The sequence below is a fragment of the Ambystoma mexicanum genome, chromosome 1q (genome assembly GCF_040938575.1).
Source record: "Ambystoma mexicanum isolate Mex_15411 chromosome 1q, UKY_AmexF1_1, whole genome shotgun sequence".
In the NCBI taxonomy this organism is placed as follows: domain Eukaryota; kingdom Metazoa; phylum Chordata; class Amphibia; order Caudata; family Ambystomatidae; genus Ambystoma; species Ambystoma mexicanum.
Genome location: NC_090922.1, coordinates 833267165 through 833285022, shown reverse-complemented (window position 1 = coordinate 833285022; position 17858 = coordinate 833267165). Strand labels below are relative to the sequence as shown.

Below are 17858 nucleotides of genomic sequence, written 5' to 3'. Positions count from 1 at the left end.
CTACCTCATTATTTATAATTATTTATAAAAATTAACACTTTTTTTGGCAAATCAGCCGTATACTTCAAAAACCTTGACTTATCTTTTCCTGCTTTGAAAGCAGTTCCAACTTCATTATACAAATATAAAATATAATATATTATGGAATTAGATCTCCATGAGAGTTACATTGTCACATGCCTTAATTAATTGATTGCCTCTGGTGTAAACCCGAGTGTGCAGGGGACGCAAGTGATCCACAGCCCGTGGACACTTTCTTTCTCTGATTTCCCACATAGCAAACACAAAAAAGAAAGTAGCCATCCCTGTGTACATCGCAAGTAGTGATTTGTCCGCGGCATTTGATTCTGTAGTAAGGGAGCTCCTTTGGCGAAAACTAATAAAATTGGCAATACCTGAAGGAATTGTCTTTTGGCTAATAAGGTTGCATTCTACTACAGCCTATAAAGTTAGAATCAACAGAGAAGGAGCAATGACCGAACCCATTAACACCACAGGGTTGTAATCTCGCAGCAATATTATTTAATCTATATTTATGTGATCTTGATGATCTATGGAACGGGCTGGGTATGTACGCTGTTAGAATGGGCAGTCGAGGATTGCATTGGCTTGCATTCGCAGATGACTTGATCATGGATTCTACACCAGCAGGCCTTCAGACAAAACTCCAGCTCTTTAATAACTATGCTTATGGTCTGAATTTAGCACCCAACGTGAGCAAAACTAGCATAGTGGTTTTCCATGCTGGAAGAAAATTAAAATCATTCACATGGAAAATCGGTGAAATTACCCTACAACAACTAACAGAGATACGCTTCTTAGGTTACCATGCAAGCAGAAGTTCATCTATTGCTATATGGAAAGAACGAATTAATCATAAAGCCCGTCCATTGGCTAGTCAAAGATCATTTTTGACAAATATCATCTTTTCTCTTAAACCGCGAAGGGATTTCTTAATAATGAAGGTCCAAGCAATATTAATCTATATTCTTGACATATGCCCTTTTGAAATGAGTATCTACCTGGACTCCTTACAAAGACGTCTACTTAAAGGAACAATAAATGTAGCAATGTCCACACCTAATTGTGTTATTGAACATGAGTTTAGTCTCCTTTCTCTTTCATGCAGAGTACTATGGTGCTCACTGTGTAATTATGCAAAGTTCTTGAATCCGCCAAGTAATTGTTTATACAGTGATTTATTCAATATGATGGAAGCAAAAACGGTATATTCCATCACAAATTACCAAAAACTGATGCAATAAACACTAGAAGAGCTGGGTGTAACTCCTTACGATCTATGCTTTAGAACTGCATTTGTTAAAAAAAAAACTGTTTGACAATGATTGGATCCATACAGTTGAGCAATTACAGCAGTACTCAACTTAAACATAATATGCCAAAGTGATGCGAAAGAGATTACCTTGTTGTGCATATATCACCATATTCCCTTGTGCATTCATAAGAACCATGTATATTCGGTTTAAATTAAACCAATTTAGAACTAAGGATAGATGTGGAAATTGGGAGGGTATGCCTCTGTTTATGCAGACGAGGAACTGCAGGTTTCCCAATTGCGATGAACCAAATGAAACATTGAAACACCTTGTACTAGAATGTCCGCAATTTAAAATATCACGTACTGTTTTTTTTAATGAAATTTGTGTGTGCAGGAAATGTTGATTCTGTCAATCGTATGGGACAGATTTATGCACGGTTCATACTATCCATTAATTTTTGCTTTAGACCATCTTATAAAGGTCATAGAAATTTAGCTGTCTCTGAAATGAATAACTGAGGAATTCAAGGAAAAAGGGGATGATTCTCCTTGTTTTATTGTAAAGTGGAATGTTGCTTCTATCGTAAAATGGAAGGTGTCAATTTTGGAAAATATCTTTTTTATAAGTTGTCTTAGTAATTAGTTTGAATATCTATAGATGCAACAATTTTATTGTAATATGTATTGTTATACATGTTTGTGTTTATCTTTTATTTTGAGATTTTGTAAAGGTTTTATCTAGCCAAACACAAATAAAAAATAAAGGGGGCCAAGGGAAAATGTTAAATGAAAACTAGTTCCTCACTACAAGATATGCATCATCATAGCCTTGGCGGTATCCCAGCGGTAATTGCGCTGGGATACCGCCAACATTATTAGCGTTGTTACTCCTCGGTCCGGGGCTATTAGCGCTGGATCCAGAGTAGGAATTAGATCTGAAAACGGGCAGAAAGCTGGAGATTTATCTCAACTCAGAGCTGGAGGTAAATCTCTAGCTTTCCACCCAAACTCTGGATTGGGCGGAGCAGTAATACAGCGGTAATAGTGTTACTTCCGCATTTTTGCCACTCCGCCCAACCCCTGATGAGGACCATAGTTACTAGTTGTAGTGGTCCCAAATTGTACAGCTACTGCGAGAGATCAGTAATGCGAGGCGGGCAACTGTTTGATAATTTTTCAAAATATGCCATTTTATTAGGATTGAAATATCATAAAAATGCCTCACTTTCCCTACTTTACTGTGGGTTTCCCTACCTAACAAAACTAAGGGGAAAGACTCTAGGAGTTCTGGCCCTCACACTAAACATCAAATACAAAAGAAAATATATGGCAGTTCAATTAACATCAAGAATAATATTCACAGTAGCTTGGTAACCTTTTAGCAACCTGGGTGAACTCCGTTCTCCAGTATTCAAAGAGTATTCATATTCAATGTCCATCAAAAGAATATAAAGAAATCCACAGAGGTAGCAAGGTCTTAATTCGGTTCTTGAAGTCTCAATATTAAGGTAGAGATCTGACACCCACGTTTACAACAACAACAAAAGTTCTTCTTCTGATGCAAGAAAGTCTTTCTTCTTCCTCAGAATTGCATCAATGTTATTCTTAGCCACAATGCCCTTTTACCACTTCCAGTTATCCAAGAAGACTTAACACAGCTCAAAAAGAAATGGAACTTCTAGAATGTTAATGGAACAAAATTCTTGGTTAACCGTAATGATTTGTCTATTCAGATTAAAAATCGCATTAGGTATATTTGTCAGGATGACTTTTCAGTTCTGTCGCTTCTACTTCAACAACTTAACTTCTACCAGAGTTTACCATGAGGATATTATCGGTGGCCCCATAGCATTGCACTTCATTTGAAATACTGAAGTCTTTCATCCACTGACAACCCAGAAATACCACCACAGCTTCAGAACTTTGTATTTTAAAAACAGGTGTGGACAAGATTCATTTTAAGGCACTACAAAACCTTCAAATAGGCAAGGCACTTTTCCTCTGAATATCTCTTCAAAAGGGGCAGCCTCTTTGCCTCTCGTCTGTCTACAACAACAACTTCAGTATTCTATATAAGCTGCAAGGTTTCCGTTCCCCAACTTTTCCTTCATCCACTGTTAGCCACATAATTACCCAGAAGCCTTGGCACCACTCTCTTGGCTTCAGGTAATGCTTACACACATATATCTTGGGCAAGGTTGAACTTCGATTGGGCTCACAATAGTTGTTAGACCGTTTTCTGGCTTTGAGAAAGGCTGCTTTCAATCTCAATGAGGAAATACTCTTGGCTTGGGCAATGCTTATGCTCTCTGCAACTGCAGATATAGTATTTAAACACTGGACTTCTATTAGGAACAATGCTTGTTGTTTGAATAAAGAGATAAGTTCACTCTTCACAAAAATTAGGCACACGCGACCATTTCATAAGCATTAGAAGCTTTAAGTGTTTAACAATGGTCTTCCACAAAGTTCATTCTGCTCAATGAGAGACACACAACCAATTCTTTATAAGTTTAAGGCCTTCACAATGTCTTTAAGTAGCATTTGCTTTCACTCAAGTAAAAGAGACATTTCCATTCACATGCAAGTGCTACTTTCCATTGTCCCCTTGTTAGGAAATGCAACAAACAACTTCGGCTCGCTTCTGCTTCTAATCGAGTGAAGATTAGACTGTATACTATTGCCAGCAGCAAAGAATCAGAAAGCCAGGTTTGACTCACCAGCTTCTGTGATCCTTGTTCTGCGGGTTGCTCGACTTCGGGAACAGCTTCTACTGCTTTTGGTTTCACAGGGACCCACACCCTTCCTCTGTTTGGGTGTCTCTAGTCCAGCTTCTCATACAAGGAGCCCCTCTCGCCCCCGAGAACTGCGACTCGACACAGCTCCTTGCCTTGGTCTCCGACACATTTCCTGCACAGCAATCGGGCTCACAAGTGAAAAAACAGCCTCTCTTCATGTCTTCTGCTGCGCTGCCTCTGCACTTCAGAGTTTGGGGGACAGGACCCTCTCAGAACAAGCAGGTGAATCTGCTGCATCCATATTCCGGCGTGCCTCTGGTTCTCCCACTTCTGTTCGGTTTGCCAGCTCTGTGCCTCCTTCTTTCTGCCTCTGCTACTACTGCATGCACTCCAGTCATAGTTTCAGCTCCTTTTCATTGCTTGCACTTGAGGGGGACTTTTATGCCTCCCAGGTTTCTTCAGGTGTGGGCCTTTGGGCTTGCTTCTGACTTCTGCTACAACATGCCTTTTCAGCCCTCTACCTCGTCCCAGTACTCATGGGATTATGGGACATGTAGTTCTCAACAACAAAATTAATTCTTTTAACTTCTGCTGTTTGGGAAACATCCATTAAAAATGTGGTATCCTCCTGCAGTACATGACCCCCATGGTCAGGATCAGGAAGCGTCTGCCGTTCCCTGGACACATGAGAAGGGGCTCGGGCCAGGTTTCAGGGAGGAATCATCACCGATTCATCACACTACACAGTTGAAACAGATTTATAAATAAGACATAGAACAGATTTAGAAATTAGTATGATTCATATAATGCAAGAAACTTGGGTGCAGTGCAAGTCTTACCATGTTCTTAGGGCATCGCACAATATTAATACAGATCAGAAAGCAGCATCTGCATGGAGAATGAAAATGGTCTCCACCTTGGTAAGCATATGAGGGTAGACCCCTAGGAACACAAAAATGTTAATTCATGCCCTGTCTAAGAAATACTATGCAAGTGGTGCATACAGTGGTTTATCGCCTATATTTATTTAATAATTTCTTTTATTTACAGCCTGATTCATGGAATTATTTGCGTGAAAAACGCAGATTTGCGTGCCTTTCTGCCCGAAAATCCCTGTTTGTTTCAGGCAAATAATTCCGTGAATCAGGCAGTTAATATTTATTTCTGTTTTCTCTCCTCTGCTCCGCACTTTCCACTCCCTCCTTTTACATGCACTTGCGCTTTCTTAAATGTCACTGGGCCTAGTAAGATTGCTGTTTTCTTTCTTTTGTTCTTCCTTGTTCCCCTCCCTTTTTGCCTGGTAACGCTCAAACACTTGTGTACGGGCGCGATATAAATAAAATATTTCCTTTCATTTCATTACAGCAATTAACAGCACTATGTTGGATGAAACTTTTCATTTTTCATGCCACCAGGAAAGTATTGTGAAAAAACACTGTTTAATGGTGAAAATGGAGGCGATTTAGAAACATAATCTGTAGGATAGAACATAGAGCTTTGTGTTTCATAGCTGTAAATGTTTTTCTGGTGGTTTTCGCATAGGTAAAAGCTACTACACAGTACTGTGCCAAAATGTATAAAGCGACCTGAAAGTCGCTGGACTTTTTCTTTCAATTTCTAGAAGCAAAGAGTCCAGCGATCTTTGGGGCACTTCTACTTTTTGACAGAGTACTCCAACTCAAGGAATTCATCCACTGCAATTCATCCACTGCAGAACCTGAATCTTTTTAAAAGTATAAGGTATGTGTACTCCAAATCTTACACTATTTGGGTCATGAATCAAAAATGGTTACCCTGCACTAGCCCATGTAATTGAGATTACCTGAATAGCCTTGAAAATGCACCTTATTGTGTGAAACCTAGGTCGTCTGGTATTGATCTATAATGAAAACCTTTTTTTACTAATGGAAGGATTAATAATGCATAAACCACCAAGGATATACCTATATACATTGCATGTTACTGACTGAACCAAACAGAGCACTGGAGCCCCGAATGAGCTGGAATCTGTCCCATTCATTACTACCCATAGAGATGTAAGCTGACATCTCACATCTTAGCTGAACTGTTTGCTAATTATTTAGGCAATGGTCTACAAGGTGGGCTGTGCGACCCAGCTCTTACACTCCTCCCCCCAACATTATGAAGCAGAAGATACCCTAAATCTCACTGGTCTATCCATTATTCTTGAGACTTGGCCATTCTGGTCTGTCATACATTTATTTTGTAGCTAAGACTTTGAATTGCTATGTCTTTTATATTGACTTGGTAAAATTGTTCAAATTTTTAATTTTGGGTACATCTGGCCTCCCTACCATAAAGGTCTTGTGTCATTCTCTTCCTTTTTTTCTTCAGTGCTTTTCTTTTTGGCATGTATTCTTCACTTGTTGCTCTGTTTCTGTGTATTACTACTTTTCCTCTTGCCTTTTGCTATTTTTCCCCCTCGCTCTCTGCTGCCTTTCTCATTGCTGCATTCCTGATTGCCTTTCAGATCTTTTCTTCTTTTCGAACTTTCCTTTTCCCTTAATCCTTTTGTCCTTTTCTTTTCTGTTGCAGTTTTTCCTCTTTTCCTTTGCTACTGCTCTTCCTCTCATCCTTCTCTATAGTCTCTTGTTGTGTGTTTCTCCTGTTCGCCTCAGTTTCATTTTTACAATGGAACATGCATCAAATGCTTTAACGATCGATGTGCCCGGTGTGAATCAGTAGGAAAAGAGGATGTATGGGGTGTGGGGGTGACGTTAAGGGGGGTCTCTGGCCGGAGGTTGCAAGAAGAAAATTACACTTGAAGCGGAGGATTTGCACAGCACCATGGAAGGGAACGTCACCCAGTGTCCCTTTTCAGAGGGAAGTAGGGCCAGATGCAATAGGTGTTTGCCTTATGGACAAACCTAAAGCTTGTTCCATGAAAGGCAGTGGCCTTTATTTTGTAGCTAAGACTTTGAATTGCTATGTCTTTTATATTAACTTGGAAAATGTGTTCACATTTTTAATTTTGGGTACATCTGGCCACCGTACCATAAAGGTCTCCTGTCATTCTCTTCCTTTTGTTCTTTGGTGCTTTTCTTTTTGGCATGTATTCTTCACTTGATGCCCAGTGTGAATCAGTAGGAAAAGAGGGATGTATGGGGGTTGGGGGTGAGGTTAGGCGGGGGGTCTCTGGCCGGAGGGTGCAAGAAGAAAATTGCACTTGAAGCGGAGGATTTGCACAGCACCATGGAAGGGAAAGTCACTCAGTGTCCCTTTTCAGAGGGAAGTGGGGCCAGATGCAATAGGCGTTTGCCTTATGGACAAACCTAAAGCTTGTTCCATGAAAGGCAGTGGCGGATGGTGGAGGTGCAGGGGAGCAGGTTTCTTTTTGGTGCCTGACTTAGTTTATCTGGAGAAGAGGTTTGTCAGCAGGCCAGGAGGCTTGGTTTAATTGAGTGAATGAATGACAATACATGAATTAGGTACACGTCTATGATCGTAACCATTGTGAAGCGCTAGTCAACCAGGACTGGGCAGTGATGGGGAGTAACAAGTGGCCTAGATGCTAGTTCAAATACAGATTATTAAATCCCTCTTAAAGACGGCATAGTTGGATTTGGTCTTCAGAGATAAATGTATTCCATTCAAGAGGCCCTTGCACCCAGATGCCACATTTGCCTAGTCTGGATTTGCCAAACAAGGAATTATCAGAGGTGCAAGAAGTGGTTGGTTTTTTAGGCTGGTGCGACGAGAAAGGGCATGATGCAACTTCCCTGGAGAAACCAGTGACTAGTTAAGCAGGCAGAGGGTAATTGGTTATAATGCATTCCTGTGGTTAGGTGTGCGGATTCAGGTAGCGCGGAGTGAATCTGAGCAGGTCTGCTCACAAGGCATTGTTGGTTGATTGGTGGTCATTCCCAATTGTCACTTTTTTGTTGTTGTTTCTTTCTCTTCACTTTTACTGTTGTGATTGACTGCTTACATTCGTGTCTATTTGATGTAACCTTTTCTTTCTCCTGATTCACGTTAATTCTGTTTTTTCCAGAGTTTGAAAGCTGTGCTGGTAGCCAATACGACCTGGGTGTGGTGTCAAGGCACCAGGCCCCATTTCCGTGGCTTTCCCTGCGCCCTGTGGACTTTGTTCCATGTGCTGACTGTGCAGTCTGCTGTTAATCAGCCACAAGATGCAGGTAAGGACAGTGCAACTGAGGCACATGAACAGCCATGTCTTGGGAAGCACCTGCATTGTATGTCAGCCACAAGGCTGGTTATCATCTTATCCTCACACATTTGTGCATTACGTCCCATTGTACACGTATCCCACATGCATATATGTTGTGGCATTTATAACGCGCCTGTTCGCAAGTGTTTCTAGGCACGACAAGACAAGACAAGGGAGAGGAGAGGGGGACAAAGGGAGGACAAAATAACAATCTTACTAGGTCATTCAGATTGTGCAAGTGAAAGGAAGAAAGAAGGGAAGAAATGCCCGGGGGAAGTGTTATGGGGTGGGGGGGGGGGAGTGCAGTTAACTCACAAGTGCAGCCAGCGGTTGGCTCATAAGTGCAGAGAGAAGGGACTGTAGAGTTTCAGATACAGACCCTTAAGTACTCGGGAGCCCAGAGGCATTGCGAGGGCAACTGGACATGCAGGAGCCTGGGCCTGAGTTCAGAGGGTTTTCAGGTGACCAGTGTGTAGAGCAGTCAAAGGCATCAGCAGGGTAGAGAAAGAGAAAGCAGAAGTGAAAAGGAAGGTCTTGAGTTGCTTCCGGAACCAGAGGTGGTACTGCTCAAGTTTGAGAGAGGCAGGGAGGTTGTTCCAGAGGGAGGCCCCAGCCGAGGAGATAGATCTGCTCCAAACTCTCTGCTTGGAGAAGCGTCTGACCCTCAGAGAGTTGGAAGTGGATAAGCATAGAGTTTGAGAAGGAATATGGTTTTGGAAGAGAAAGTTGGAGACAGAGCGGTGCCAGGCCCCAGAAAGCCTTGTGGACGTTGCGGAGGGTCTTGAACTTGATCCTTGCAACCACTGGGAGCCAGTGAATATATTTCAGAGCTTGAAAGACTATCCCTGAGCTTGAGGCCAAGGACAAGTCTCGCAGTCCTGTTCTGGATAGACATCTGAACAGAATCTGATCAGACAGAGCACATGGGCTTCGCTCTTGCAAGTCTGCTGAATGCAGTATGTCCCACAACAGCAAGAAAAGGGTGTCTAGGAATTACATTAGCACCTGGGGGAATGGTGCCACCCAATCAGTAGGCTATGAATGTGGGCTTGCATAGACAGTATAAACCCAGGTCCTTTCCAGCTTCCTGCACCACTCCCCTTGTGTCAGTATTTTTTTTTCTCTGCAACAGTCCCACTTCCGACACCATCTCCACCCCTCCCACCTCCATTACCTCTCTCACATCCAGCCCCCCTCCCAGATTTGCCTGCTGTTCGGCTGCCTTGGTTCCTCAACATCCACCCTGGCCTCCCGTGACATCCCTCATGAACATAGAAGAACGGGCCTTTTTTCTTTAAAGGTACTCTGACTTGTGTTGTCATTGTGCACCGTGTTCCCTTAAACTAAAACTATTAGGACCTCAGAGCACCCCAAATGCTAATAGTGTTAAGCAGTGGGTCGGGCAGGCTTGGCCTGTAACGGCCCTAATTCCTTGAGGGGGCCTAAGCGAAGGGCTTTTACAGATCAAGCCTGCCCCCCAAACCGTTGCTTGATGCTATAGTTCAAGCAGCCAAGCTTCAGTGGTTGGGGCTATAGATTGGATTTCTTTTAACCTAACGAGATATGTATAGTGACAGGCTAGCCGATTGCAGAATCCAAGACAACATGGGTTCACTAGTTCCTTAGAAGACATGGTAAACATTTTTTTTTTAAGTCTTTGACTAGATGTCCTTTTACAGTAATCAAGAGAATATTCTGAAGGTCTACCTACATTTTAGAAAGGCATACCCTAATACCTGAAATGGCCCATTTCTCTTGCCACCCACCAAGACAACGGTTTGCACAGCTGAGCAGCCTCTTTGGACTTTCTACACGAGTCTGCTTTCAATTGCTGCAGTAAGGGGAGTGACTACCTACAAAACCCCCAGCAAGTGCAGAGCGCACAGACTTTCGCAGAGTTGAGCAGTCTCGCAATCTCTGTAAGCGGGATAAAGCGAGAAAACAGTGAGCCGTTAAAACTGATCACCACCACCTCTTACAGTTAGCTATTGCCCTTGTCATCAGGAAAATGCCAACCGGCCGATGTATGCGCTCACACGAAAGGGAAACGTTGTGATGATAGGACGTCAACATCTACAACTTCATTACCTACTTTATCGATACCTGTGACTGAGCTTGAGGTGAGCTCTTCAGTAGCACTTATATTTTTACATGCAGCCAGTAAAGATAATAACGATCAACTGCCGTCTCTTGAAACACCCCCTAACACTGCCTGAAATAATGTAGAACATAATCCCGACTGTAATCCCCCTTCCCCAGGTGAGTTGGTTGAATCGGATGCAGAGAAATTAACAGGCTCGGAGAAACTACCTAATCGTAAAGAGAATTTCCTATCTCCAGCGAGTAGTGCTGCAAATATAACTGATGCAGACTCTTAAAAAGCAGAAATGACAACTGCGCCATCCCTTGAATATAAATCCTTACAAACGTCTAATGACCACAATGCGTTTCTGAAACCACAGACTTTCTTCTTTAATAATGAGATCACGTTGATTAATGATCTAATTGCAAATATGACTAAGAATAGTAATACCAACAATACCGTTAACCAAGCTTTGACAACGTCTTTCGTTACTACTGAATCTGAGTCTTCTGGAATAAAAACACAAACTATTCAGAGCTGGTCCTCATACACAGAAGATGACTGTGCCTTTATGGATGAATTAATTATGTGACCTGATTCTCCGGATTACCAACAATTGCATTTATCTATAAACACTGGGCCCATGTCATGTCCCTCTACAAACGAAAAAGGAAATCCATTAAGTGTAACCACCCAAAAATCTCTTGATAACTAGATTAACCCAAGATATTGCGGAGATTAAATCGACAATTATTCAGCAAAAAAAATTAAACCTAGAAGGGGCAAAATCAACCACAATTTGATGAGAGATACCTAGCAGACAAACTAATTTCATCTGCGAATGCCAGTCATACGAACCCCTGATGCCTAACACTCCTGATGTAACCCAGTTAGCCCTTGAAGTAATTGAGAAGCAAAGACCCCGCGTTTTTACAACAGTCTGTGCCACCCATTGAAAGAGAGTTGTACCATCACTCTCCTAAGAGGACGAGATCCTGTGCTTCCTATGCCTCATAATCCTCAGAATCGCTAGAAAGTGAATCTAACACTGTGTCTCTGCTTTTTTCTCAGCCGGCACCTCTGCCTTCAACATTAAACATGGCCCGAATCCAATCCAGCCTAATGTCTTCCCTAACAAATACATTAAATCTGTTTATCAAATTTATTTGAGGGAATGAACGAAACTACCAAAGACTAAGCCACTCTTCTAGCTATGATTCACAGCAAATTAATATTTTTAGAATTGTTTACCTTGCAAGTTCAAACACGATTAAAGAAACAAATAGTATTGACAAATAAGTGGCAACAGAGATTGTTTGATCTGGCCCGCGGAGAAGGTAGTGACAAAAATATCATGAGGGCTGCTAGTCTTGAGACAGGGCAAGGAATGCCCACACCAAAGATCAATGGGCATGTAATTCTAGTAACAAGATAAGAGCTATACCTATCCCTCAAGAGATACCATATGAAGTTTTATCAATTCCCTATGAAAAACCCGCCAACTGAAACCCCATTAATGTCATGCGATTCTAACCCTGCAGCAACTACTTTAGCGAACTCCGTCAACAAAAATCTTCAGGAGCAGGAAGAGGTTGAAGAAGTTGATGCCCGTGATACCCTGTCTTCCTTGAGAGATCACCACGCTCAACAACTCAAGATTACTGACGAAGCTTTACAAACTTAAAGTATACCAAAACAATCTCTACCTATGTACGATCTAGTGGCGCAATGCCCTTTTCCTATTTTTGAATTCACAGGGGTGGGGGAGCCATAATCAATAAAAGAAAAACTAGATGTTTTGCAAACTAAAAAATTGAAAAACCAACAATCGAAGAAGAAAATTAAAACAAATGGATTGCGTAACTTTTTAAGATGCTTTTCCATACCACCGCAGCCAATTGGTGTTTCTTCTTGTGCTGAAAACTCAGACGTAAGAAGGAAACCTTCACCCAAGGAAGCTCAATTACAATCTCAAAGAACCTTAAATGATCGCGTAAGCCTAATTCGACTCCGGCTTTTGAAGAGAACAATAACTTGGATACAATAGACTTAATGAATATATCGACATTTTCTGATGAAGATTGCTATAATTTTGCGATGAATCGGCTAACTTTCAGATCTCTACACAGAATGTTGTGATTGATAATTGCAGACCACCTGAAGTTAGAAATGCAGCAATCCCCTTCAAACGTATAAATTACCTCCTGGTAAAGACTCAGACTTGAGACGCCTCCTCATTTTCAGACACTGGAGCAAAAAAGAAATGCTGCAACAAAGAACACCTTATTTTCCCCAGAGCAGATTTTAAGAACGGCTCGCAAAAAATTTGAGCAAAAAAATAGAGACAAATCCCAAACTAGATCTCAGAAACCAAGATCAATGACAGTAACTATGGAGAGATTATTACCTTGTAAAGATGGTCTCATTCTAAATCTTGTGAATGTAATAAAACTATTGCACTGTTACTCTAAGTTACTAGAAATTGACTCTGATGACATTCGTATTGTGCAATTTGTAATTGAGTCTAGAACAGACTGGGTTGTCCTGCATTTAAACTCCAGATTTATACAGATCACTCTGTTGGCTGTTTTGCAAGATCTCCTTCCTTTTGGTTTCAAGATAAGTGCACAGATACCGCAGCCTGGAGACCTTCAAGTGCCCGATAACCCTTGACATCATATGCTGCCAAGAGACATGGCTTAGAGACCCTCCTGTTTGCGACGGATTTGATGTCTATCTAAATCCAGCTCCAAAAGGATTACTAGGGTGACCATATTCAGGCCTGTTAACATTAATAAAACTCGGATGAGGTTTGACATTCTTTGACAAAAAAAAAACAAATTCATTCATACCACACGTCAAAAAACTCCTTAACACATTGGCAGTGCCATTATAGAAAGAAATCATTCTCGAGTAGTTATTACCAGTAAATATTTCTGCTTTTATTATAAAATGTTAGCCCTTAGTTGAGACACGTGTTTCAGCAATTGCTATGCCTTTTTCAATCAGGGCAGTATCTGCTTATATTTTTGATTAGTTGTCTGCGGTAATGCAGTAAATTGCACGGTTGTTTAGGGTTAAATCCCTCCTGCAAAGTCTCTGTACGGTGCCGACGTGTGGAGACCGTACAGATACGTTGCAGGAGGGATTTAACCCTAAACAACCGTGCAACTTACTGCATTACTGCAGACAACTAATTGTAACGCTCACCTGATTCCCTCGGAGGCGTGGGTCTTGACTGGGCGGTGAAACCGTCTTCAGCGTTAGGCGTAGGATTCGTTTGGTTCCCGGATTAGGCCCCTTCTTCACTGAAAATTTGACCCGAAGGGTGAGGTGTCTGCAAGTAGAAAATCTAGGTATTAGTGGCTGGAAGGTTGGGAGAAGTTCCAAGCCCCTCTCTCCCTCTCTCCCCGTGGTACTGGGTTGTAGTCGCGCTCACCTTAAATAGGTGAATGCCGGGCTCTCCATCCTGCGTCTGGTGCAGGGGCGCTGGGTCCAGTTACTTCACTGGATTCGAGTTCAGCCTCTTGATTGCAGAGGGTGATTTGAGAGCGATGCCGCCGTTTGCTGCACGAGCGTGACTTGTAAGTATTAAAGTTCTTTTTAGATTGCTCTCTTTTAATGTCTGTCTTTTTCCTTTTCAGTTGCTGCCGGTGCCAAAGAAGATGCCCTCCCGGTTCGTGGCAATGAACGAAGCAAGAAGATGGAGAATAGGATGGCACGTAAGAAGAAAGGCTGCTCTAGGGCTGTAGAATGCACCTTAATGTCTCTTTTTGTCTTTACAGGTGATGGAATGCGGCGCGAGCAGCGTTGGGGCGAGCGTAACGCAGGTAAGTCGTTTTGCAACCAAGCGTTAGTAACCAATGTTCTTTGTCTTTGCAGGCCCGATGCCGGACGAGAAATGCAGAAAAAACGCCTCAGATGCTGCCGATGGATCGGGTAAGTTGAAGCGCCAACCTTGCTTTTGCCTAACCTGTGCCTTTTGTTTTTGCAGGAGTTGCTGAAGACTGCAGATTGGTTCCAGCAGGTAATTTTCTTATTCACAGGATCCGGAGCTGAAGATTCCCTGGAGCTGACACGGTGAGCGTCCTGCTGCAGATGCAGAATAACGCGAAGCACGTTGCACCAATCGGGTGTGGTTTAAATAGCCCACAGGAGTGCTTAGGTGTCTCCTTCCACAGCCTCGCCCAGGAAAAAAGAGTTCCTGCTTCCAGAAGGGTTCCAGCATCAATGATCCAGGGAATGGTGCCTGCCCCACCCAAAAGAAAAAGTAGTCCCTGCCAGAAGAGAATGAAACCTCATTCTGCTGGTAAGTAAGCAGCATGGTCTGCTGCAGGTAGGTCCACCCAAGCACTTTCACACTTGTTATGAGCCCGGCGCTTCCTGTGCCGGGACTGGTCCATTTTATGAGCCTGGCACCACCGGTGCCAGGACAGGGTCCAAAAGGTCCCCATTGGGACTGGCTGGCGCCGATGGTATATGTTATGAGCCTGCTTCCAAGGGTGTTGGGTTGGTCCTGACTCCTTGGAAGCAGTGGTCATGACACTAATCAAAAATATAAGCAGATACTGCCCTGATTGAAAAAGGCCTAGTAATTGCCGAAAAACATCTCAACTAAGGGCTGCCATGTTATATTCAAAGCAAAAATATTTACTGGTAATAACTACTCCCGAATAATTTCTTTCTATAGTGGCGCTGCCAATGTGTGAAGGAGTTTTTTTTGATTTATTGATTACAACGGAGCAAGGGGAAAAACTCTGTACCTTCACAGGCATGCGACGCATCTTTGATATTGAGCACAGAGCACCCTAAATTGATATCTCAAGACCCCACTTTTGAAACTTCATTCATACCATGCTTATTATTCGACTGGCAAGACCTGTCTATATTGACCCAAAAAACCTGATTATATTCAACCTATACTGGAATTCAGCCAAAATGGGAACCTCCAGTTTTCTTGATACCATATGACTTATGGTAATGACATAATGCAACGTATTCGGAGTTCAGCGACCCACATATGATTATATTTGGCGATCTCAACATCAAAACTATAGACATCAGTGGCAAGCTAATGGAACTATCTGACCTAAACCCTAGAGCAGCACAGTGGGAGCGCGATATAAGTCTACGTGACTTCTTCATATTAAACGGTCAGACCGAAGGTGATGTACCAGCTAAATTCACATGGAACCAAAATAAACAAAGGGCCCATTTAGAACTTCTATGTCTCCCGAAATATGAGAATGTTAATACACTCTTACAATAAGCCCAACAACAAATAGCGATCACAATTTGTTAGTGATAACTTGGAAAACAGTGCAACCAGATAAAGATGTTTGATCGCTACCACCTCTACAGGTTGGATATTGAGTTAATAGACTAAGAATTAACCATTGCGAAATTCAGATCTATCACATGAATCTAAAGACTACGAATGGGCCCCTAGACTACTAAAGAGTTTTATTTGCCTTCAAATTGACTCATAAAGGAAAAGGCTGTGAGCCATTTCAAAGACTACATGTCTATGATAAAGATCTGATGATGGTCAGGTGAAAATACAGAGCAGATCTGCGACAAACTGAAAAAAGTAAGACTGAGGACAAAATTGAGCTCATAAGAGCCAGGAAATAATGATACAAAACTGGCTGATTGCCACAAATGTTGAAATGCAGTTGTTCAAAAGAAATCCCAGGACGTATGGGCTCAGCTCAATAACATGACTTTCGAATTAGCCATTTTATCACATGGAGTATCAGAAAACCAATGGCTGATGCATTTTACCAAATTATTTCCGGCACAAAACAATTATAAATTGGCAAAAACAAAAGATGACAACTAAATCCTGTTATATTAAATTCGATTGATTATACTGATTAGAAAAGTCAGCTCTTTGCGAGCTCCTGGTGCACATGGGCTCTCCAATGCTATCTTGAAACAAAACCCAGAAGCTTGGGCCGACTTCTGTATGTTGCTATCTAATGAGAGATTAATGACTAAAGAAGTCACACCGTCCTGGAGAACTGCCCTGATCATTCCGATATATAAAAAAGGCAATCGCGAAGAACCCATTAACTATCGCCGCATTGCCTTGCTTGATATATTAGGGAAAGTTCTTTAGTACGATACTACTACAACATCTAAACAAGTGAGTAAAGCGCTCTGGCCGACTAGACCCCAGACAACCGGGCTTTGTAAGCGGGGGCGGCACCAATCTTAACTTGTTTTTGTTGACATTATTAAAGCTAAAAGCCATCAAAGCAAAATCAAGAATATATGCCGCATTTGTCGACCTTGAACAAGCATTCAATAGTGTTTGCCGTGAGAAATTATGGGAAAAGATGCATGCATGGGGTTGTTCTGAAGATCTGTAAGAAGCAATTGAAGCTCTTTATTCCTAAAAACTCAATTCAAGTACGGCTATCGAAAGAAGGTATGTTCTCTGGATAAATCACTACTTTTAAAGGGTTAAAACAAGGCTGTCCTCTAGCAGCTGCTCTATTTAGCATCTATCTGGCTGATATGAACGTGAGCCAAGTCGCGATTCGAGCCTTCCCTCCAAAAATGTATGGCAATGAGATACCTTGTGTTTCATATGCCGACGACTTGGCTCTATTTGATTAGACAATAATAGGACTCCAAGAAGCATCAATGTATTAGAAAACTACATGGAAAACAACATTCTGAGACTTAACATTAAGAAAACCAAAATAATTTCACTAGCAAGTGCATCATGTAAACAAAAAGCAAAAGAGGGCTGGTATATTGGTAAACAAAGACTTGAGAAAGTAAAATCAATCACCTATCTAGGAATTCATATTACCTGCAACTTCAATCAAAGTAGATGGATGACAACATTAAGATCTAATTGTAAGAATTTACCTCACAGGCAATTCTTTTGAAGAAAAATACAGCAACTCTACTGCAATTCCTATTGCCATATTTTACAAACAAAAACTAATCCCAATTTTAACTTAAAACAGCACAAGGTTTACCATGGAAATCCCGGGATCTTCTAGAAGGTGCCTTCTGGAAACGGGTACTCCAACTTACTAAAAGTCTACCAATAGACCTAGTGAGATATGAATGGGGATTACAATCTCTTCATTCAATTGTCCTATGGATAATTGTTGATCTGTATTGCAAATGTATTATGCAGGACACTCTTCCCCCCTTCCTAATCTTGCGACTTAATGATCAGACACGAAGGAAATGGATTTTTATCAAATGAAAAATCTTATACCAAAACTGGCTATCTGGCTATACTCGCTAGACAGAGGGAATTCTAATAATGAACCCAGCGAAGGCTAAATTAATCGTCGAGAGAGTAGATTGGATTAATACTCAAGACGAGACGCACATAAATTAATGGCATTGATGGGACAAGACCAAAGATTAAATGGCCAACTTCCACTCTATCTGTCCAAATGTCCTTGCCCGGAGTTACAAGAATTTATGTGCCTACGTTTAAACATTTTACCACACAAGAAGTAGTAACAAAAATGTCACCGAATTCCAGAAACTGAAGCCTATTGCAGACTGTCAAAGGACGACTACAATCTGCTAAAC

At 41.7% G+C, this 17858-nt stretch overlaps 1 protein-coding gene across 1 annotated transcript in view; it reads left to right on the top strand.

Moving 5' to 3' along the window:
• QSOX1 (quiescin sulfhydryl oxidase 1) overlaps nt 1-17858 on the top strand; it is a 735474-nt gene that overhangs the window by 692639 nt on the left and 24977 nt on the right. The window contains exon 10 of the mRNA XM_069641454.1: nt 8030-8174. Within this exon, the coding sequence (XP_069497555.1) occupies nt 8030-8174 (145 nt within the window). The remainder of the gene's footprint in view (nt 1-8029; nt 8175-17858) is intronic.